Below are 24,282 nucleotides of genomic sequence, written 5' to 3'. Positions count from 1 at the left end.
AAGCTACTGCTGCTTAGAAAAAGCAAGCTAGGCTTTCCCTTTTTTTGGTCATTATTAGACATAGCAAAAGCCACCTTGAGACAATTAGATTGTGCAGTCTGATAACCATCAAGATTGTCATTTTGGGGCACAAAATAAATTAAGCCTCTCTAGACGACAGTCTAGAAAGCTGTTTGGTACAATGAAGTCCTTATCATGATCATGATTAACATATATAATATACTGTGGGATCCTCGATGTGTGAAGCACTATACAGATAGTCCCCGACTTACGAACGAGTTACATAACAAACACTTGGCCGTAACTCAATCTGTTCGTAAAAGTCGGACTCCATTCATTTAAATGTGACCACGCTATTCATAAGCACGGATTGCGCATTTGTAACTCGGGGACCAGCTGTAATGTGCTTAATGGGAGGTTGGTCGTAAGTACAAACGGTCGTAAGTCGATGCGTTCGTAACTCGGGGACCACCTGTACAATGACACAATAAGCAACCACTATACAAAGATACAATAAGCAACAGCTTCTGCTCCCCAGACAGCTTTACAGTCATTCTGGATAATGAGACTCACCATTGGATTTTTAAAAAATTCATATTTTGCATAATTCTTCCTGAACAAAAATTTACTTTCACTTCCCATAGTTGACTCAACTTGGACAACGAGCTCATGGTCTTCCAAACACCTTTCTGTGGAGGAAAAAATGCACGATTAATGTCTAAATCAGTCAGGAAAAAAAAAAAGAAACATGTTCCAAATAGTACTAGTCAAACTGGTCTAAATAAGTGATGTACAGATTAAGGATGTTCAGAGGCAGGTAACTGGCTAATCATGTACTTGATACAATTTGCATCCACTACATGATGAGTTGATAAGGGAAGGCACTCAGTCCTGGCTCATGCCGGGTCCCAGAGCTACTCCTATCGTGGCTCTGCAATGGGAATAAGTCCCACACCCGGTGTGAGCCTGGACTTAGCAACCCAGCTCAGTCCGGACCGCTGTGGCTTTGCATTTTAAATGTAGTAAGAGCTAGCCTGGCTCTTACTATGTTTAAAATGCAGAGCTGCAGCAGGGGTTGCACCTGGACCCAGCGCAAGCTGAAACTGAGTCAGGCTTGCTCAATCATGACTTGCACTGTGTCCAGCAGCCCGTATCCACAGGAGGTCCCAGCAGAGAGTTGGGACATGACACACACACACACACACACACACACACACACACACACACACACACACACACACACACACACACACACACACACACACACACACACACACACACACACACACACACACACACACACACACAGCCAGACTGGGCTGCCGCAAACAGAGGCTGCCCCAGCAGCAGCCCCTGACCATGGCTGGGACCGCCCACCCCCGTGGAGAGGGGCTGCTCCGCAGGATGGAGAGCAGCTTCTGTTCACAACAAATCTGGATCCGCCATGGACAGAGGCTGCTTTACAGCAGCTTTCTCTGCCCTCTCCTCCGCGCTGCTGCCTCTGATACAAAGGCAGCAAGCGGGGCGGGAGGGGAGGGGAGAAGAGGAGGAAATGCAAGTAGTTGACTTGACTACTTGCTTACATTCCTAGCTCAGATATCCTTTATGAAGTTAACAAAAGCCTCTGTGGCCAAAACTGGACAGAGGGGCCCTAAACCATCGATAAAGCAATTCATCTTTAAAAATGGTATAAATTTAACATGGTGGGGTTTCACTATAGATAAGGACATTTGGGAAGGAAGAGATCATAGGACGGTTTGTGTAACTCAGTGTTTGGAAGAACCCTGAGTAACACAAACTGAATGCTTTTGGTAGTTGGTTTATTGTAATGCAATAAAGGAGTGGGGACAGCTTTAAGAAACAAGAGGGATGGGGCCACTATTCAGGCTTGCAACGTAATTGAGATGGAGGGGGAAAAAAACCATCCTATTTAGCCACACATTTCAAAATCTAGTATGATCCTCAAATGAACTTCAGGACAGATTTATCAGATGCTGGGTTTATTTTAGAAGAAGTTAAGAGGAGTGCCAACAGACAGACAGAGACAGAGGTTTTGTACTTATCACAGGGCAATTTTCTGCCACTAGAATCCGTAATCAGTACTAATGAAAAATTCTACCACTATGGCTTCTAATAATTCAGTCAAGAAGTACAATACATGTCAAAGAATGGACTGGCTGGCTTAATGGGAATTATTCCACTGAAACAAGTAGCTCAAAACAGCTTCTAGAGGGCAAATGGTGCAACTCTACTCTGGGACAATGATGTCAGTGTCCTGGCAAGGCCTACTGAATGTTTCTAGGAAAACGTCTCAGTATTTTTCAGAGATAAAGTGGATGAGGTCATCTCTCTTAATGGACCAACTTCTGTTCTATGCAGCATTGCTCTAGCCATGTTGGTCCTAGGATATTAGAGAGACCATCTGGGTGAGGTAATATCTTTTATGGGATCAACTTCTGTTGATCAGAGAGACAAGCTTTCAAGCTTACACAGAGCTCTTCTTTCCTTTGGGGAAATGTACTCAGTGTCACAGCTAAATATAAGGTAGAACAGATTGGTCAGATAAAGCCATTATTCCCCCTCTCCTAATGCCCCGCACAACTGGAGAGGTGTTAACAGGCCACTTTATGTTGAATAGTCCCTTGCAGAATATGTTACCTATTTATGCTAAACTATCTATTCCAATTAATATTTAGTTGTGACACTCTGAATTTTTCCCAGACTTAAAGAAGAGTTCTGTGTAAGCTCGAAAGCTTGCCTCTCTCACCAACGGAAAATGGCCCAATAGAAGATAGTACTTCACCTACCTTGTTGTCTCCTTAATAGTGTGGAACCAACACAGCTGCAACACCACTGCATACAATGTTTTCCAGATTGTTCAGACAGTTAATTTTCAAAGTTTCTAGTATACAACTAGGAATTGGCAAACCAATTCAAATAAAACCGCAACTATCCTAAAACACTGCTTAAAATGCAAGCCTCTTGTGGTTCACAGGAGTTTAGGTAATTCCTCTCTCACTTCACTTTTACATTTCAGTCAGGACCAGCATTATCAAGTTACCATGGGAAAAAGCTTCTCGTGATTTTTTTTCAAGGCTAGTGAAAAGCAAAAAATGATTGAAATCACAAAAGCAAGCATATTCTTGCTTGACATTCAGTTTAATTTAGCAAACTCAAGTTAAGATTTACATTTCTTTAGTAATGATCCACTGGCAGGCCAATAATCTTTTCCCCACCTGCACTTGGCTCAACTGTGATATGTCATTGTGGATTTGAGATTTCCAAGTCTTTGAGGCCATCAGATTGAATTTAGGGATGTGAATGGTTAACCAGTAAAAATCCTAGTAACCCGGCTGAACTGGAGCAGCCCCCACCCATGGTGGGGGGAGCAGGCCCGCTGTGCCACTCTGTAGGGGAGGAGCACTCCAACCCAGACGAAGCAGCCTCGCAACCACCTCCATTTAAGTGTTTAACCAGTTACCTGATTAAACAGGATTTTACATCCCTAATTGTACTACTGAACTTTTTCTTGGCCTAACCCTGAAGATCATTTGGAAGATACAGACAGCCAGGGCTTCCAGCAGCCTCCTTTTTAGACAGCATTCTACCTCAGGGCAGACCCTCAGCTACAGGTTGAACCTCTCTAATCTGGCACTCTCTGGTCTGGCAATATCTGTGGTTTGGCATGGTTTTATTTACCAGATATCCACTTATCGTGGGTGTGACCAAGTTTCCCTCAGTCCTATAAAGTTTGTTTACAGCCACCAGTCTTGGCTCTCAGTGTTCTGTGCTGTTATATAGCTCTAGTTTATCCCTAAATGTCTTTTAAGAGCCCAGTAAGCAGTGAAGCATTGGTAATGCTGCTAGGCAGTATTGACCCCTCCTGTGGTTTGGTAAATTCTCTGGTTCGGCACCTGTCAGGTCCCGAGGGTGCCAGACTGGAGAGGTTCAACCTGTAGTATAACTTGCCATAGCTTCACTGAATTAAATGAGACTGTGACACCTTACATCAGCTTAGGATCTTCCCCTCCCCTCAAGTCTCCAAATTTTCCATTGACTTCTGAATGTAACTTGAGATACTGATTTTAATCCATAAATCTCTACGGGTATGTCTACACTACCCCGCCAGTTCGAACTAGCGGGGTAATGTAGGCATACCGCACTTGCAAATGAAGCCCAGGATTTGAATTTCCCGGGCTTCATTTGCATAAGCGGGGCGCCGCCATTTTTAAAACCCCGCTCGTTCGAACCCCGTGCAGCGCGGCTACACTGGGCACGAACTAGGTAGTTCGAACTAGGAAGCCTACTTCGAACTACCTAGTTTGTGCCCCATGTACAAGCTGCACGGGGTTCGAACGAGCGGGGTTTTAAAAATGGCGGCGCCCCGCTTATGCAAATGAAGCCCGGGAAATTCAAATCCCGGGCTTCATTTGAAAGTGCAGTATGCCTACATTACCCTCGTAGTTCGAACTAGGAGGGTAGTGTAGACATACCCTACTTTATTTGGGTCCTGGCCACCTTAGACCATCTCTTTCTCCAACAGGTAACAAAACAGTTGGGTGTCCCCCTTCCACCCAGTAATGTTTTGATTTAAAGATTAGCAACTCCTTAGTAGAGTGTACCCTATAAAGGTCCATGGGTTCAGACACTGACTGTTCTGGTTCATCTTACAGAGCTTAAAGTCTTTTATCTTTCACAATACAGTATAAGGCTCACACCGATTTTAAAGTCACCTTCAGAGTATGTCTTGCTTATCCTAAAAAAGTGTAATTTAGGCCAACATGTGTCAATGCAGTTTGTACTTTGCTGTTTAGTCTGTCTAAATACACCCCATGAATGTTTGAGAGAGGTATTGCATAAAGATGAATAAAGAGTTCTAAATATCAATCTAGGTCTGAAATTTTGTGGTGGCATTTCTGCTCAAAATCCAGAATATGTTACTTCATGTTGATGAGACAAGCCAATCAGAATTTGAGCATTTTAGCCAATTTAGATGTGGAGGAGAAGAAAACCCAGAGCTGTCAGTGTGCGACATCTTTACACAATGGGGATGTTAGATATAGTGCAACTGAATAGTCATGTAACCGCACAAAATATTATAGGTTACATGACTATTCGATAGTCATGGGTGCGGGGCAGCAGTTCCTGTCTATGGGAGGTCCGTGCTCCCCACGGACAATGGCTGCTCTGCAGGATCTCAGAGGCTGCTCTGCCACGCTGCTGCTCTCTAGGCTTACCAGTTAATTGTGTAGTTGACTACACGTCAACATCCTTATTACACAACACAGGACATTTCTACTTTTATTGATGAGGCTTTCTACATAGCTATTTGTCTACGGTTGTACAAACAAGGGATGTCAACATGTAGTCGACTATACGAGTAACCAATAAGCCAAGGCTTATTGGTTAATCTTGTTGACTACATGCATTTCTTCCCCTGCCTTGCAGCAAAGTGTGTGTGTGGGTGGGGGAGAGAGGGCAGCGAGAGCCTGTGCCCATGAAGAGCTGTTTGCCTCTGATAGAGAGACAGCAGTGCGGAGGGTAGCCTAGAACCAGCTTTCAAGCCAGCTCCCCATGTGTATCGGCTCTGAAGACCAGCCTGCTCCCCCATACTACCTCCTATAGAGGCGGGGAGGAGGGCAGGCAAGAGCCTGTGCTGGTGGGAGCCAGCTTAAAAGCAAGTTCCCTCCAGCACTGGATCTGCAGTGCTGCCTGCCCCTACCTCTGCTCTGCTACCTCTATCAGAGGCAGCAGCTGAGTGGGAGGGAAGGAGAGGTGCCCCAAAGCAGCCTCAGTCTGAGCTCCATGCAGACAAAGGCTGCTCCGCATTCCACGAACCAACCTCTGTCTGCAGTGAGCCCGGGCCCACTATGGGCAGAGGCTACTTCACGGCAGCAGCCCCCGTATCAGAGGCAGCAGCGCAGGGCAGCAGGTAGCCAGTCCGCAAGGGGAGCTGGTTTTTAAACTGGCTCCCCTTGTGGACCGGCTCCACCTGCCACCCCATGCTGCTGCCCCTGATTCAGAGGCAGGAGCGCAGGGGGTTCTCTTGCAATGGGGGAGCACAATGGCTGCCAGCCCCACTCCTGAGGACTATCAAATAGTTGCATAACCGCTAATATTTCTTGTGGTTACACGACTATTCAATTACATGATACCTAACAGCCCTAGAACCAAACACAACAATTTTAGAGATACACTGAACGTTTGGCTAGAAAATTATAATCATCAAGAGTTTTAAAATGTAAATTTACATAATTATTGAGAGTTATATATTTTTTCTGGTTTCTTTATGCTTATCTTTAAGAAGTTAAACATGCTACTCTACTTCTTGCTGTTCACATGAACTGTCTCCCAGTTTTAATCAAATCTCATACCAGGATTTAATTCCACATTGCCATTATACATGGGAATACTACAATTGTGCACATCTGTAACAGATTTTTCACGATGAGTAAAGCATGTCCATGTACCAGACAATAATAATCCACAAAGAACCACATAACACTCTGGAGAACTCTAACTGTAACATTTGAAGAAGGCTGATTTGACAAAGTTACTAAAAATGGCATTTTTTAACCAATCTGATCTATTCCTTATATTTGTTCAAAATTCTCTGTGGAGTTACTTCACAATGACAACCATTTTTTAAAACTGCTTTTTATTACTGTTTAAAACTGCAGAATAAATGCAGCCGAGTTCAGCATAGGATCCATCTCATTTCCCCAGGGGTATAATACCCAGAAAGTTCTGATTACAGAAACATTACTAAAGGCATTGTGCAGCAGTCAGATGTAACAAACAGCTTGATTTTCATTTTTTCAGTTACTGAAGTGGCTCCTAGGAAAGTCATATTTTTACTCGTAAAATTAAATAAATTTTATGTGGAAATAAATGAGGCTATGTGAATCCAGAACCACACAATGCCATTACTTTCCTATTCATATTTCCTACACCAGCTCTACACTTTAGAGCTCTATCACAGTCCTAGGTATGTACAATTTTGTTTTCACTTACCAATATTAAATAAACCTTTCCAGTTAGAAAATGAGGTTTACAGGCAGAGATTTTTACATGATTCAGAAACTTATTTTCACAAACATGTTATCTCATCGTCTTTATCAGACATTAGTAAGAAGCAGAAATAATTCAATTCCCTCCCCTTTCAAAAATAGTTAGGTAATAGTGAAGCAAAAGGACAGCAACATACATGTCCTCCCTTTAAGGGCTTTGGCATAACCAAAACCATCAACATGTTAGTGAAACACAGACTGATGGTCTCACATGTTAGTGAACACAGACTGATGGTCTCACAAATCTCACAGTCTAAAAATCAACTCAAGTGATAATCTCAAGAGTAATGGTTCTCTCCGGGGCAAACACAGAAATGTAAGTTCAAATCTTTGTTTATACAAAATCCAAGTAGAAGGCCTCACTTTTGCAAAACACAATTACTCGACCAACCTGCTACAGAACTGATGCACGAACGAAATAGCATGCAAGGAAGACACTAATTTCTAAGAACGTGTAAGATTTTCAAAGCTACAAATAAAAAGGTTGGATTAATTCAAATTTTATAAATTTATGTCAGATTTTAAAGAAGGGAAACATTAGATGCCGGGAATCTATACGGGTCTGGAGGCTGTATCAGAAACACTGCTTCTATATACATAGTTTTGAATACAGAAATTAATTTGCACGTTCACATAGTTTTCTGCAATTTGCACATGGAAGTATTAGTTGGGAGATACAAATGAGTGTGTGGAAAGTGAAGAGTTTGGTTAAACCCCTTTGGTAGCTGGGAGTCCTAAAGTATCACCACACTAACATCAATGAACTCCACACCAAAAATTAAATCATGCCACCATCTGTGCTGGCTTCCCCTCTAGTTGTGGGATGCTCATCATCCCACTCCACTCCAGTCTTATCCCCACTCCACCCCCTCCTATCTCCTGACCCTGTCCCTTCCTGTTCTGCCTTGATTAAACCCCTTTCCACAAGCCCTCATCCTATTTCCTCCCCCAAGAGTGCCACATCCCAGCTCTTCCCCTCTCTCCCCCAGAGCCTCCTAAACATCACAAAACAGCTGTTTTGGGGCAGACAGGAAACAGCTGTTTTGGAAGGGATAGGGAGGAGGTAGGCAGCAGGGCTGTCAGCATGCAAGCGGTGGTAGGGTGAGGAAGATAGGGGGAAGCTTGGCTGCCAGTGAGTGCTGGGCACCCGCTAATATTTCCACTTGGGTCCTCCAGCCCCAAAACACCCAGAGTCGCTGTCTATGCTTGCCACCATTATGTGATCCCTGCCGTTTTCAAAGAGAAAGACAGAACTATGTAGCACTTTAAAGACTAACAAGATGGTTACTCTTTAAAGTGCTACATAGTTCTGTCTTTTGTTTCAGCCACACCAGACTAACACAGCTGCATCTCTATCACTTTTTAAAGAGGTGACTGAACTGATTCTGCAAACAGAGATCCTATGCAGTAGAGTAAGTTAGGTGGAAAAATTCAAGTATTAGGGCACCACCATGTTCTTGGATGGCTTCAGAGCCACCTTCTAAACTAAGCATTACTTCTGCTGCTTGGCTCAGATAGTTTTGTTGAACACCTCCACAGAGCCATGAAAATCACTTACATTTTCATTCTACTCGCCCCAAAACAGCTAGAATGGCTGTTCCACATCTCAAGTGTATCTAGACATACTACAAGAAACTTTGCCTGTAAAGGGAAGGTTTTAGAGTATGAAACACTTCACTGAAGCCTGAGCAGTGGGATAATGAGAGAAGATGAGGATGAGAACACTTTCATTATCTGGCACCATCTGAAATCCATGCAAAAAAGCCTGTAAGAGCAGCCACCTAAGGGCCAGCAAAATTTGGTGGCTTAGCAAATGTGCTAATCAAGTTTTAATCACAATTGTGCTGGTGATTTTGGAGGATGGGTAGTATTTGAATTTTCCTGAATATGATTTTCAATTTTGGTTGACCCTTCCAAATCCGGGACTCTCTAGTCCAGCAACATCTGTGGTCTGGCAGGGCCATGGATGCTGCTGGACCAAAGAACCCTGGAGGTGGGAGCAATGCTGGGGCTGGGGAGCACTGGCTGGGATAGGTGGCATCTGGAGAACCCTCCCCACCCTGGCTGGGGACCCCTGGCATTAGCAGAGCAAGCTGTCTGGGGAGACCCATCCGGGCATTAGTGGAGCCAGGCAGTGGCTGGGAGCTCCCACCCTGGCCGGGGAACCGCCAGCATCAGCTGAGCCATGTGACCAGGGAGGGTTGCAGCGGGGCTGTCAGCGGCCAGGCAGCCCCAGCCAGGAATTCCCCACTAGCAGCAGGGCTGGGGTGACTGGGTAGCCTCTACCGGGGAACTACCGGCTGAAGGAGGGCTGGCGAAGATGGGCGGCTGGAATCCGCAGCACCAGCAGTGTGGCTTTGCAGCCTCTGGTGCAGCAGGGCTAGTGGTGGCCAGGTGGCCCCAGCCAGGAACCCCAGGGAATGCTCTGTGGCAGTGGGGCCAGCAGTGGCCTAGGGTCCTGCCAGGAACCCCTGGAGACCCTGAGGCAGAAGGGAGGGGAGCCTGCGCCAGAGTCCATGAGCGGTGCAGCCAGCAGTGGAGCACCAATCTCCCTTGGGCCAGCAAACTCCCTGGTTTGGGACAGCTCAGGTCTTGAGTACACCGGACCAGGAGGTCCAACCTGCATGTATTTTGTACATATGAATTTCCACTTTATAGGATCGAGAATTCATATCAAGTTTCTTTCATACGGAAAACTGCATTTTTTTTAAGTTTGGATGCTTTTTCAACTTCTTCAAATCATAAAGTGTATTTTAAGACCAGTAACATGGATATACTGGATTGCTAACCCTGGAATACTCTTTTAGCAGTTAATTCCCCCTCACGGAAAAAAGTTTCATTATAACTCAAGTTGCAGTTTATACACTGCCCTTAAATGAAACAATCTAAGGTTTGCTTTGTGCTTCACTATAAAATGGAGTTCCACTATATGTGGATTTTAGTGTATATAAATGCAGACTGATAAGTATCTTGCTCTTTTCCCATCATTGTTAATTACCAAGTTATTTGTATGTAAACAGAAGCTTTTGATTTCCTAATCAGTCTCCTGCCTGATTCATTCAGAGATGTCACACACCAGAGTTTGACAGCACAATTAGTCACCATGGAAGCTATTGTGATGTCACAAACACTGAATTGTGGCATCACTGAATGAATCTGGCAGGAGAAGGATGTTGACTACAAAGGAGAAAGCTTCTGTTTACACAATACCTTGGTAATCAGCAGTGATGGGAAAAGGAATATAGAAAGAGGGCCTAGTGGTTTACTGCACATTGATCAAATTTTGTAAGTTTTTTCCACGTGTGGATGTGGTGCTTTAGCATGATAAAAATGTAGATTCTCTTACGTACGCTGTCAATTTTACTCTATGAACAAAATGGGAAGCTGTCATTTTACATGAAGCAGGTTTCCATATTTATGGAATAGCTGGATTCATTTTTTGATGTAAAAATAGAACTGGAAGAATTTGGTAAATGAGTTTAACTACAAGATATTTTGGCTAGTTAACTTGCATAACAGTAATCAATATTTAATAGCATTCATTTAGGTATTATAATGATTTGCTGGAACTTCTTTATTTGTAAAGGCTGTGAATTAAATTTCGGATTTTTAAAACACTTGTATAAACCACTGATAGTGCTCATAATTACAGTTAACGGCTTGCTTATTTCTGCTTGATCATAATCTCCACTGACTTTTTTTTTTAAAATGACAGCAATTCACCTCAAATTATACTTGGTTAACATTTAAAATGCCATATTCTGAATCATATACAATTCTGTATTGTTTCAGCACACCACTCACATAGTGCATGCACAAGGTGCACATCATAGTGCTTCTACTAAATCAGTTCCACAAAATAAGAGCTGAAGCCAGATTAAGTAGCATGAGATTCTTTCAGGTACTGTAATTAAACCAATTCTTAATGTTATTTAATTCCCTGCAGTTCTTCCTCTTTCTGTCTTCTTGCCAACTGTAACCATGGCACCTTAATTTCAATCAGTTGGAGTAGCTGCTGCCTGGAGAGAGCAGATGCCAATGCTGGTCCAGGAATTGCCAATCCCCTGTGAGTGGCAGTACCAATGTTCCCTCTCTCTCTCCCCTCCCAAGTGAAGCATGTTAGTCCCCTCCCTTCCCCCACAGTGTGTCTAGCTTTCATAACCATACTGTAGGTATGCAAGGTTGAGTTTTTTTCATTCAAGTCTCCCAGCTGGTGATGAGCTGAGCTGTTTCACAGGGCTAGTACTCTTTAGGGATCAAGCTTAATTTGACTAAGCTGTTCATTTGCTACAGCCTCAGAACACAGCAAAGTAAGAATAGTGTGAAGACAAAAAATATATATACATATATATAGAGAGAGTGAGAGTGTTAAAAATGGTTCAAGTGCTTAACACACATTAGTGTAAGGCACACAACTGATTCCAGCTCACTTAAAAGATTAAAAACCTTTATCTGCAATGAAGCAATTGTAAAGACACCCATATTATTACACTACACATTGTATACTCATAGTTATCATTGATGATCCCCTACCTAATCCTAGATGAGGGTGATGCTCCACTAGGGTCCAGCTGTTATCATCCACACAATGACTTTTGTAAACCAGCAGCTGGCAGAGGTCCCTGGCTGTCATGTCTGCTAGTATCTCGATCACTTTGCTTGTTCCATCTTCACTAAAGACTTTTACATCCTGCAACATAAAAGATACACTTACAGATCAACGGCCTTGTGTTCTGAAAATATGCAAACCAGTCACCGCACATAGCTTGCCTCATTGTTATAACTCCAGAAATCTTTGCAGACAGCACACATGACACACATAATTTACTTTATATTACTTTCTTCTCATCCTCTTTAGTTCCCAATCCCACCCGGCCCTAAACGAAGTCCAGGCAGCATTAATATGAACGCTTATAAAAGGGAAAAAGAGCAGAGAGCAAACAGAGATTCCTTCTGAAGCAGTATATAACAAGCATAAATGAGACAATACCAATGAATGTTTGGTAAAAATCTAATAGAAAAAAAATCTAGTTTAGGGTCTATTGAATTTAAACATTTACATCAAATGATGATGAATTCTAAAAATTAAAAATGGCTCCCTTGCTCAGGACTAACTTTTGATTGTTTCGCCTTTAGAAGTTCCACTTGCAGTTCATCCACATACGAATTAACTAGCATGACCCCACATTTTTCTGTTCCCCCTGAATACTCTTTAATCTTAGATTGAAGGAGTTTGGATTCAAAAGTGCATGCAATGTACATTCGAAACATTAATGGAGATAAAGAGAACATGTCAGAAACCTCCCCCCAAGCTCCGAATTATACAGATGCTTTCCTGTTAGCATTGTTCTGCTCAAACAATACACTTACTGCAAAATTGTTTGCCCATATAATCAAATTTAGAGTACCGAAATTTATTTTAATCCCAAATTAAAAAATTCTGCATCCTAGAGGACACTGATCAAGCAGAAACCTTGTGGGTAATTTGATATGGAAAATCTTACCTCAACAGCACGTAAAAGGCAGCAGTCAGAAGAACAAGATGGCATTTTAAATATAGATTGCCTCTTGAAAGAGTTTGTTCTCTGCCTCTTCCAACCCTCTGCAGACTAAGATGCACACTCGGGCTGTTCTTTAGTGTCAGTGGATTACTGTACTGTACCTGTCACGTAGCCCCTGTTGTGGGTATGGTTTCTGGGGAAGCAGACAACTCTTCCAGAGCTCCACTCAAAGGGTTACACACAATCTTTTAGGTAGTGAATCAAACCACACTGTGTAGACCAATCCTAGCCCTCCCTGTGACTGATGTAATCATTTCCCACACACTATCAGACTTCCAAATTATTCCCCCCCAGTAAGAAAAAAATTAAAGGAAACCTTTTTATGACCACCCACAAATGTTTAAAACCCCTCTAATATTAAGAAGTTCAAAGGAAAAGAACACAGAAATCTCAGAGCCATCAGCATGCATGTTCCCTGAATTCTGATTTCTTTGCCAAATCTCTCAATAGCCCAGCCTCACAGAGGCTGATGTCATCTACATGCAACTTAAGCACTTGAACTTCTAGTCTGCTCGCTACTGCTACCTCTTCCTTCTTCTTAGCCGGCTTACCCCCTCCCCCTACTCCTTTAACTATAAATGCTTGCTTAGTGATTTGAGTTCTCATTACCACAGACTGTTGATTTAGCAAATGGAATATGAGCAGCTCATCTTAACAGCTCATGCTTGTGCTCCAGGTTAGCTCTGGCACAGATTATTGATTTCAGTACAGTATTTCCATGAACCTAAGGTCTGAGAGTTACCCACCACCTCCCTCACTACTCCCCTCCCCCTTTCCTTTCCCAGAGCTATGTACAAAGGAAAGCCCAGCTAGGGAGGAGTTAAAGTTTAATCTAGCTAAAGTGACTCAAACCCATGCATTCAGGAAACTGCTTCATCTGACAGCAGGGATGAGCCAGCTCTTTCAGAAGCAGGCTCTGAAGAGGAGGAGGGGGGAATCCCGGTTGCTGTAGCTCTCTGGAAGGTATGCACTCTGTACAATGTTACAGCTGCACTCAGACTCCTGGTAACACTTAACCAAGTCATAGAAATTCTAGCCAGAAGACATTCGATGGGTTTTTCCCCCTCTGTTCTGTGTCCCTAACCAAGTCTATTTTCTGTAATTAGCACCCATTTTACAGTAGAAAGGTATTATCCCCACAGTGATCCAATTGGAGAAATACTAGCAAAGTTACAAAACCATTCTGCCACAACAAAGTTTGCTTCACATAGAGGAAAGGGATGAGATACCGAACAAATATACATCATTCCACAATATGGGAACATAGTGGGCTTCCATGTTTACAGTCTGGATCTGATCTCAGAGAGATAATCATCTTTTTTCCTTTGCGCTGGTAGGGGGAGGAGGGAAATGGGGGCATGGGAAAAAGAATCCCATATCAATTTGAAATCCCTATTATTGCTACAAGTAACACACAAGAGCAGTATAGCTGGGAGCTGGAGCGAGGGAGGAAAAATATCTACTTTCAGTTGGCTTTGTGTAGCTGACTCCACTTTCTGTAGTAGAATAAAACCATTGAATTGAACTTCCTGTCTCATGAACTAGCCTGCTGACATCACTCTTGCGCTGTGGAGGGGAGTGCTCATGCACTCTCTCAGACTTTGCAAAGGGGTGTTTTACAAGTAACTTACCAGAACAACAGCTGTTGTATCAGAATCAGGAGCACAAGGGGAGGGGAATTACCAGGAGCCTGGCAGAGGACGAGAAAAGATATTCTCACAGCCTGGAGACCTGCACAAGCCCAGGAAGCACCTGGCAGAAAAGCACCTGCCCACCCCATGTGAGGCCCGAGACCCAAGAGAGGTATACGGTTATTTTACTAGGAATTTCTAATACGCCCATGTGCAGGATAGGGAGAAAAGCCTTGAATCACCCCTAGGGATGTTAAATTTAGTTCAATCAGCTAATTGACTAATTGATGGATTTTTCATTGACTAGTTGATAAGCGGAGGAGTTGCAGTGGGATTAGCTCCCGGCCCAGGAGCTAACCCCGCTGTGGCTCTGCATTTTAAATGTATTAAGAGCCAACAGGCTTTTAAGACATTTAAAAAGCATAGGCACAGCATCTGGGACTGCTTATTGGATAGTTGACTAGTTGCTTACATCCCTCATAACCCTCTAGTTTTTTTTTTATTACCAGCTCGGGGAAGCCTGCTGCAGTAGGGCCAGAAGGAGAAAGCAGCCTCTTTCACCTGTGTTTCTAACACCTGATATGTACTGAAATACTAACCACCGTGCTTCTGGGCTAGTCTCATTTCCTTCCCCCACCTCACAACTTCAACTCACGATCTATTGCTTTTGATTGTGTTACATCAAAAAGCTCTTTTGAGATAGAAAATTTGCTTAAGTATTTTCATCTTCAGGGCAGATCTACACTTAAAATGCTGCAGCTATGCTGCCACAGCACTTTAGTGATAACACTTCCTATGCTGAGGGGAGGGCCTCTCACTGGAATAGGTATTCCACATCTCCAAGTAGTGGTAGCCATGTCAAAGGAAGAATTCTCTTATTGCCATAGAGCTGTTACATTGGGGACAGGTCAATGTAACTGCTAGCTCTGAACAACATAGTGACACCAATGTAGTCACTCCTAGGCTACATCTAGACTGGCATGATTTTCCGGAAATGCTTTTAATGGAAAAGTGTTCCGTTAAAAGCATTTTCGGAAAAGAGCGTCTAGATTGGCACGGATGCTTTTCCGCAAAAGCGCTTTTTGCGTAAAAGCGTCTGTGGCCAAACTAGATGCGCTTTTGCGCAAAAAAGCCCATTGCCATTTTCGTGATCGGGGATTTTTTGCGCAAAACAAATCTCAGCTGTCTACACTGGCCCTTTTGAGCAAAAGTTTTGCTCCAAAGGGACTTTTGCCCGAACAGGAGCAGCACAGTATTTCTGCAAAAAGCACTGATTTCTTACAGTAGGAAGTCAGTGCTTTTGCAGAAATTCAAGCGGCCAGTGTAGACAGCTGGCAAGTTTTTCCGGAAAAGCGGCTGATTATCCGGAAAAACTGGCCAATCGAGACACAGCCCTAGTGTATACAAGGTCCTAGTGTAGATCAGGCCTCAGATTCACCTCTGATATTTCCACAGTCCTTTTTTTCCCTATAGCTATCTATTGTTGAGAGAATCCAGGTATTCCCTTCCGTATATGATCAGCAAGGCTCCGTTAGATAAAGCAGGATTTAAAAAACAAAAAAAACAACTTTGATATATTGGGGATTTGGAAAGTAGAGGGTGGATGGAAGAGAACAAGTTACATTTCACTGTTGATAAATCAGCATAAGCAAGAGAGAGAACACCAAGGGGTCACAAGCCATGACTGAAACCGAGGACATGAAAGACCATACCAAGAGTGGGTCTGAAAGTAACCCTACTAGAAATAGAGACAGCACAAGTTCATAGAATACTAGGACTGGAAGGGACCTCAAGAGGTCATAGAGTCCAGACCCCTGCCTTCATGGCAAGACCAAGTACTGTCTAGACCATCCCTGATAGACCTGTATCTAACCTACTCTTAAATATCTCCAGAGATGGGGAATCCACAGTCTCCCTGGGCAATTTATTCCAGTGTTTGACTACCCTGAAAGTTAGGAACTTTTTCCTAATGTCCAACCTAAATCTCCCTTGCTGCAGTTTAAGCCCATTGCTTCTTGTTCTATCCTCAGAGGCCAAGATGAACAAGTTTTCTCCCTCCTCATGACACTCTTTTAGATACCTGAAAACGGCTATCATGTCCCCCCTTAGTCTTCTCTTTTCTAAACTAAACAAACCCAATTCTTTCAGCCTTCCTTCATAGGTCATGTTCTCTAGACCTTTAATCATTCTTGTTGACCAAGTTAACCAGATATTGTAGAAATAACAGTGAGCACAACAAGGTAAAGCCCAGCATCTCTAGGGGTGGCTGAGGAATTGTAGTATTACACAACAGATTTCTGTGGAGGGAAAATTGGCCTTTAAATTAAATTTCATGGTGGCACCCATAAGAATACTGTATATTCAGATAAAATGTAATATTTGAGGAAGGAGGCTTGGCTGCTACAGCAGTTTTATTAATTTTGTCATTGTTTCTTTCAATGATAAAAAGAGAGCATGGTCAAGGCCGATACATTCCCTCTACACCACAAAGGCCTACGGTTACATGAGCCAGGAGTGGTCAATTCGACAGCTAGTTTTGATGATTTTTTTTTTAAATTACTATAACACAATGGCATAATCTACTAATAGAAACTTGTAAGTGCTCCACCCACTCAATCCTATTTCTGCTAAAAATTAGAGGGTGCCTCATGAGCACAGCTCATACCACACTAGTACCCTAACTAAAGGTAAATAAATAATTTATTTCTGTGAATAAAGCACTCTAGTTCTAACCATGAGAAGTGACAGATACACTTACCAGAGGTCCAGAAAATGAGTTTTAAACAAAACTTTGAATCTCTCCCCTCCCCCCCATCCTTACCAGAGTAAAATGCAACAGTCAAGGGCATGTAACAATGACTTACAAAAAGGCCTCAGTTATGTCAGCAGCACAAGGTACCTTCCATTCAAAATCAAGGATAAGAATGTTCAGCCAATTGGAGCATCAGATTGGCTGAACATTCAGTGCTTTACAATGCAAAGGAACAGATAACAGACCACACCATTGTTCTGTGAAGAATTCTTTTTGAACGGAGATTTAGAAATTGAAAGTACTTTAACACACACCAGTTTAGTGGCTTTATATTATGAAGGATAACTTCATGAACACCTCACCCTCCAACCTACACTTTCACAGTAGCAACTATAGTGCTTGGTTATATTAAGTAATAAGAACACTAAAAGGGACATGGTAAAAATAAACCTAGTACAAGATCACCATTACATTACTTTTCTCCCTCTGACCAGTTTTCAATTGGTACTCTTAATTTCCTTTCCTTGGGAACCAGGGTTATATATTTATCATTACCCAATCATTCCTCATTTCCTGAAGTTCCCATTGCTTTGGTTTTTTTGCCTTTGCTCCACTGTGTGGCCAGTTCCACCCTAGAAAAGATTTGTGATGCTGGCAGACCCACAGCTGCTGATCCAGTCAAATGCACTTTTTTGCCAGTAGAGCATATACCAGTTTCCCAAGCAAAATAAGCTATACTAAAAATGCTATACATGAGGTAAGCATTATAATTATCACCAGCAAAAGCATTTTTACAGTATAACTCCATCTACCCCAGGGCTTTTGCAGGTGCAAAAATATCTTAAAAAAAACACATATGCATAATTAGCATTACACTGGCAAAAGCTTCTAATGTAGAGATGGCCTGCATTTTCTATCCTTGTACTTTTGGGGCTCTAAATAAATTAATGACAGATGAATTTACACCAATGCTAACTAATTTGTTTCATACTTCCAACAATTTAAGAAAATCGTAAAAGAGGATGAAGAGCTCAAAACACAGTGAACTTAGTTTGAAAACTAATGGATTAAGTGTTTTGGTGGGTCTGCAAATGCTTTGTTTTTCTCAGAAGTAGATTTGGGGATCTTCATAAACTAACCAGTGTAACCCAAAGAATCACTAATTGACTTGTTATGTGCAAGCTTTTCATGAAAACATTACACACAAATTGAACCATTACAGCAGGCTTTGGATTGATTACTGAAGCCTACAATTACTCTGCTAAATAATTTATACAATTAAAAAAACCAGGTAATAAGCTGACCATATCTGCATTTAGATTTTTGACCTTTGCAGTTACCTGATACAATGCAAGAACATCTGCTGATTTATTACAAAAGACACACTGTTACCAACCCCTATGGTTATGATTAAATCGAGATAAGTTTAATTATATATTGAAGTAAGTTTTCAGTGTAAGCCTATTTTCATATGATAAGCTTTCTGGACAACTTCCAACTTTCCTAGCTCTGTCTCAGCCTCAAAGTTATTTTAATTATTTTTTTTTAAATAACAAAATCATGGAGTTTGAATTATGAGAGAACTAAAAGCTTTGTGTGTCTTAATCCCATGTCATTCAGAAACAATTTGTCAACGGTCAAAGATTCCAACTTTGCATGTGCATTATCCTTAATGAGTAGTAGACCTTCTGCTTGGTCCTGAGTAGGGATGTTAAAGTGCTTGTAATTAAGGAACCGTTGAAAATTTCAGCAGTCAGAACATTGAACAGATTTTACCTCTGTCCAGCAGAGATCCACACAGTGATATCATACATAGTCCTCTTTTCCTAACTTGCTTGAGGGCAGTTATCTACCTAAAATACTAGTTGCTCATTACACAGTGTCCCAGCATCTATTAATCTTAATCTTAGAGGAATAATAAGTATTTTAAGTGATTCACTGAAACGTGTGTCAATACTGTAATTTTTCCCTTCTGATTGTTGTCACTTTCTGCAGGGGAAAACAAATCCTCCAAAAGAGCAGCACCAGCACACACGCACAAAAAGATGTGAGCTTCAAAGTGCATCTGGGACCATTTAAATATTATTAATTACACTGCATTTTCTTTAGTTACACATGCATAAAATGTTGCATACGACCTTAATATTGCAGTAGGGATTTTTGCACATAAACATCCAAAAGACAAGAAATGCCAAGGTTAAGGTTCTCATAGCAACATTAAGTCTCCTACATGATACAAAATATATTTAGGTATATATTTAAAAGCCCATGGGCAAAGGAGGAGAGTTATTGCTGTTATAAGATCTTGATATTGATTTTCATGTTTCACTATTTACTTTTAACATTGCATGTTGTGTGCTTGTGTTCAAATTAAGAATCCAGTGTTGTTCCTACCCCAACCACTCCATTCTGCTAGGTTACCTAGTTTTAAGTTCCTTCCAGGATTCAGAAGAACAATTTGACTTTGAAAGTGGAATCTGGACATGTTGCAGAAGCTCAGTAAAAAACAACATACTGATTTTTTAAAAAGTAAGCATTTGCCAATAGTCACCACACAATGACATTATAGGTACTGCAGTTCACGCATATACCCCCATATTTAGAATAAGAAATTCTAAGAGTCACATATATATTTAAAATGCATGACTAGTTATGAAGCGAAAAAACACTGAACAAATAAATCAACCAGTCTCAAGATTATGTGCCATGTCGGCATTCCAATTCAAAAGCTGTTCTCTTGGAATGTTTGAGGGAAAGCACATTTCTATGATCTTATGCAACTGAATCATATACAGCAGTTGTGGGTTAACAAATGCTAAGGATACTAAGGTCACAGTAAACTAAAACTATAATCTGCATTTCCCCACATGTGGCACAAACTTGCGTACTGCAACAAAAATAGTGCACTGTATATCCCTAGTCCTATCGAACCTCTACTATGTTCTCCTTCCCAAAACTCTCAGTAGCTTTGAGATAGTTGATCTTCGCCTTTCCCATTATAGCCAGCGCTTGAGAATGAAGATAAGAAATAGAAAAGAGATAGAATCAAAGATTTTCATTATTGTGCTCATAACCAGTATGTGTCATGCATCTTTAAACTTCATCAGCAATGGTTTATATTTTCTTCCAGATCATTGATAGATATTGAACAGCACTGGGCCAAGAGGTGATCCTTGTGGTCTCTTTTAGAAACACCCTCATTTGAGAGTTTATTGGAGATACGTGATAGCAATTCATTTAATGTGCACTATACTGATTTCAGATTCTTGTAACACAGCTATGGTTAACATTTATGATATTTGTCAAAATGTTAACAGTACCTTACAGGTCATCCCACATAAAGGGCATGCTTCATACACTTCATTTTACATCCGGGTGGGCACACAGAGACCCTTTTGCCCACCCCTGTTTTACTTGCAGAGCTAAAATTGTTTGGGTCAGCAGAACTGGATTGGGAACTAATGAAAACATTGAGCTCTACAAAGTTTTTGGGATCCTAGCTTCCTATTGTAGTAAAGAAACACAATGTACGTCTCCTTGTCTAGTTCCAACCACCACTCCCAAATTTAGACACCCCTAGAACTAGGTTTGGCTATTAATTCACAAGCTAGTTTTTCCACCTAACAAGTTACGTATAGAATATCAGATCATTTCTTAAAAGGCGTAGCCACTATTTCACACTTTGGATAATGTAATTAAATAGCTTTGCCTGGTATTAATCTTTAGTGACTGGAAAAATTCCTTACTATGAAATCTGTTTCTAAATAGATTTTACCGTCGTCCCCAGTTATGTACCAATTGTATGATCATCTCCTGGCTTCATTTCAAGTAGGTGGAGGAAGAAGTGATAATAAGTTTAGGAAGAAAAATTCTTGCACATGCATTCCAAGTCTCTCATAAGTCCTGAAAGAAAAATCAAGATTAAAGGACAGTTCTTAGATAACCAAAAAAGCTGCAGACTGTGTTTAAGTTTTTTTTTTTTTTTTCCTGTTACAAGGTATTCTTTAGCAGCTGAATTAGAATCACATATACCTTAGTACACAGGCTTTGAACTGCAGGAACTACGTCCATTTTGACAGACAGCATAACTAGACAATGGAGTAGTTTCTCATTGGCTTAAATAAAATAGTGTTGGTCCCATTTTCTTGAATATCTGCTTCTTTCCCAGTAGGATACTGAAACACTTGTGGAGAGAACCACGGTGGCTACTGCGGTATTTGTTGTAGAGCATGATAGAATAGCATAATGCTTTATGAAGGTGTGATTAGACGACCATGTCGCTGCTCTGCATATTTCCTGGAGTGAGACTCCCTTTTAGGAAAGTAGCTGATGTTGCCATAGCTCTGGTAGAGTGGGATTTGTTGGTAATGCCCTATTCTGGAGTGAGTAGCATGTAGTAATGCATGATGTTTATGAGCTTTGATAGGTGTTGGGAAGACCTCTCAGCCAGAGAAACCATCAAACTCTGGGATGATTGACAGGCTTGAGTCCTATCCTATTTTTTCCCCAAGCCGGAAAAAAGCGGCGGCCATGTTTATTTAAATCCCGCGGGGGATATTTAAATCCCCCACGGATTTCCCTATTCTGACTTGCCTGCTTTGCATGCCTCTTCCGGAGAAGGGGCCAGTCTAGACGTAGCCAGGAAGTATAGCGTGGCACGCAGGACCACATATGTGGTAGCTGCCATGTGTCCCATAAGTTTGAGGCACTTTATGATGGGTACCGTTGGGCTGGTGACAATGGTCATAACAAGATTTCTTATATCATCAAAACAGTGATTGGGGAGATAGGCTCAAGCTGTTGTGGAGTCTATACAAGCCCCTATGAACTCCAAAGATTGTGTGGGGCATAGTATGGATTTCTGCTCATTGATAATGAAGCCCAGCGACTGAAGCGTGGTCTTCGTGAATGTGTTCATGTCTTTGATGGTCCATTGTGAGGGACCTCGGATTAGACAATCGTCTCAATAAGGGAATATTGTGATCCCATTGCCTCTTAGATGCGCCGCAGCCAGCACTAGGGTCTTGGAAAAGACTCTGGGGGCAGAGGAGAGTCCGAACGGGAGGACTTTGTATTGAAAGTGGTCTGAAGCTACTGTCAATCATAGGAAGTGCCTGTGTGTGGGGTGTATTGTGATGTGAAAATATGCATCTTGAAGGTCGAGGGCTGAGAATCAATCCTCCCTGTCCAGTGCTGGAATTATTGTTGTGAGCATGACCATTTTGAAGTGTTGCCTGCAAAGGTATTTGTTTAATTGGTGCATTTCCAAGATCGGTCTCCAACCTCCTGTTAGCTTTTCGATGAGAAAGTAGCTCGAATAAAATCCCCTTCCTTTATATTTTTTGGGGACCCGCTCTATGGCTATTTTGAGAAGGTGTAAAACCTCCTGGCGGAGCTGGTTGGCACTTGTGATGGTGGCATGGGTCACAAGCCTGCATCCCATTGCCATTCCAGATGTAGAGTTAGTGTGGGTTACTAGGGTGCAGCTGAAGCTAGTCCTATCAGTTTTCTGTGCCACAGGCAAATGTTGTGCCATAGGTTGGCAATGTGCTGGAAATCTTGTGTGTGCGCGTGGCAAGCGAGGTGCTCTTAATGCCAGTGGTGCCTCTGTCACCAGAGGGCCCTTGCTAGGTGCCCTTTTTGTGGTAGCTGATTTTGAGGGCAGCTGATTTTGAGGGCTCTTTCAAGCGCATCTTTGAGCCTGTTATTGAGGAGGCTCGAGACTTTGCCATGCCTGAAGTACCTGGCTCATCCCCTTTGCTAATTCTTGAGGGGAAAGAGCGGGCTAGTGAGGGTCTAGTTTCTGAGCGTGTTCTCTGAGGTGAAGGGCTTGGATGTCTGCCCTCAGGAGAAGTTGCACTTGAGCCCTTAAGTTGCGCCCTCAAGTTGCACTTGAGCCCCCGTGATAATTATGGGGATCCAGGGCTCTATCTACAGACTGCGTGCACACTGTCAGCTCCGTTTCTTTGAGAGCTCTGGTTGTGAGTCTACAGCAATGAAAGCATTTCTGAGGTACACGTGTCCCCCAAAGGGAGCATACATTCGCTGTGGGCATCAGAGGCTGGCATAAACTTTCGGCATTTGCCACATCTTTTCTCCTAAGGAGAGTCTGGCGTGTCTCCCAGAAGCTATCTGTAACTCTACAAGCAGTGGGGACTGCTCGTGGGTCGCTGGTCTCTGTTTCTTTTCTTCTGCTTGCTGCGGCTTGCCGCTGCACTGTGGTAAAAGCTGGCAGCGGCAACTTTTTTGGTTTTGTTTTCTGCATAAAGAGAAGGTAGTTCTGAGTGCCTCAGGACTACATAAGCTGATAAAGCGGTTCTGCTTTGTCTTGCAGAGCGTGCTGAGAACTGAGCTCTGTCTGCGGCCGAGGGTGGCAAAGAAGGAATTGAGGAGAAGCAGGCTGCACGTGCTACTTCAAAGACAGGAGTACCGCTCTCCGCTCGTGCATGTGCAGCCTGCCCGATCACTGCTCTTAAAGACTCCGATCTGTGGTGCCAGGGCAAGCCTGACACCAACTGTGGAGCACCCACAGGGATATCACTCAAAGAAGAATCATTATATCATGCTCCTGTGCCAGATATGGAGTGGCTACAGAGCTTCCTTCTGAGTGAGTGTGACGGACCCAGGCAGGTCCGCACTTGCGCCGGGGCCAGGAGCGCCCCGACAGGCAGCCCCAGGGGCGGGGGAGAACGGACCCGGGGGGGGCACCCAGCCGGGGAAGGACCGGCCGGCCCCGCGGCGGGGAAGGAGGGGCCGGGAGCGGACGCAGCCGGTGGGCGGGGAGCCCAAATGGCGCGCCGCTCAAACCGAGCGGCGCAAGTCCAGCGCCGGGACGGCACGCCCCGACCGTGACATCAGGGTGCATCGGGACGCCCGGGGGGAGGAGCCGACGTCCCCGGCGTCCTCGCCCGGGCCGCTTGAAAAGCAGCCGGGCGGAACAGGCAGGGGCGGCACTGGGAAGAGCTGCCGCCGGCCCAGCTGCCAGGGGGAGACCCCCCCCCGCGTTGGAGGAGAGGAAGGATCGACCCCAAACCCGCACGACGGCAGCAGGACGGGACCGACGCTTCGGGCGGGGTAAGCGACCTCGGCGGACCCACCGGCGGGGCGAAGGGGAGCGGGGAGTGGAAGGAGCCCGGGGCGGGGTCCTTCTGGCGCCCATGGACAGGTGCGTTACGGGAATAGTCCCCACCTGTCGTGGGAGGAACGACCTCCCTGTTCCCCCACTTAGGGCTGGGACCTGGTGGAGAGGGTGGGCCCGGGTCCCCCAC

General features: G+C 43.3%; 1 protein-coding gene across 4 annotated transcripts in view; it reads right to left on the bottom strand.

Annotated features, from left to right (window-relative positions):
- The window catches only part of GRB10 (growth factor receptor bound protein 10), a 202,891-nt gene that overhangs the window by 31,003 nt on the left and 147,606 nt on the right, over positions 1–24,282 (bottom strand). For all 4 annotated transcript variants that reach the window (XM_006136362.3, XM_075921668.2, XM_006136363.5 and 1 more), the window contains 2 exons: positions 11,604–11,760; positions 574–689 (listed from right to left, as the gene is read on the bottom strand). In XM_006136362.3, the coding sequence (XP_006136424.3) occupies positions 574–689; positions 11,604–11,760 (273 nt within the window). The remainder of the gene's footprint in view (positions 1–573; positions 690–11,603; positions 11,761–24,282) is intronic.

This window comes from Pelodiscus sinensis, chromosome 2, assembly GCF_052426305.1.
Source record: "Pelodiscus sinensis isolate ZL-2025 chromosome 2, ASM5242630v1, whole genome shotgun sequence".
Taxonomy (NCBI): domain Eukaryota; kingdom Metazoa; phylum Chordata; order Testudines; family Trionychidae; genus Pelodiscus; species Pelodiscus sinensis.
This window is presented reverse-complemented; position numbering and strand designations above follow the sequence as displayed.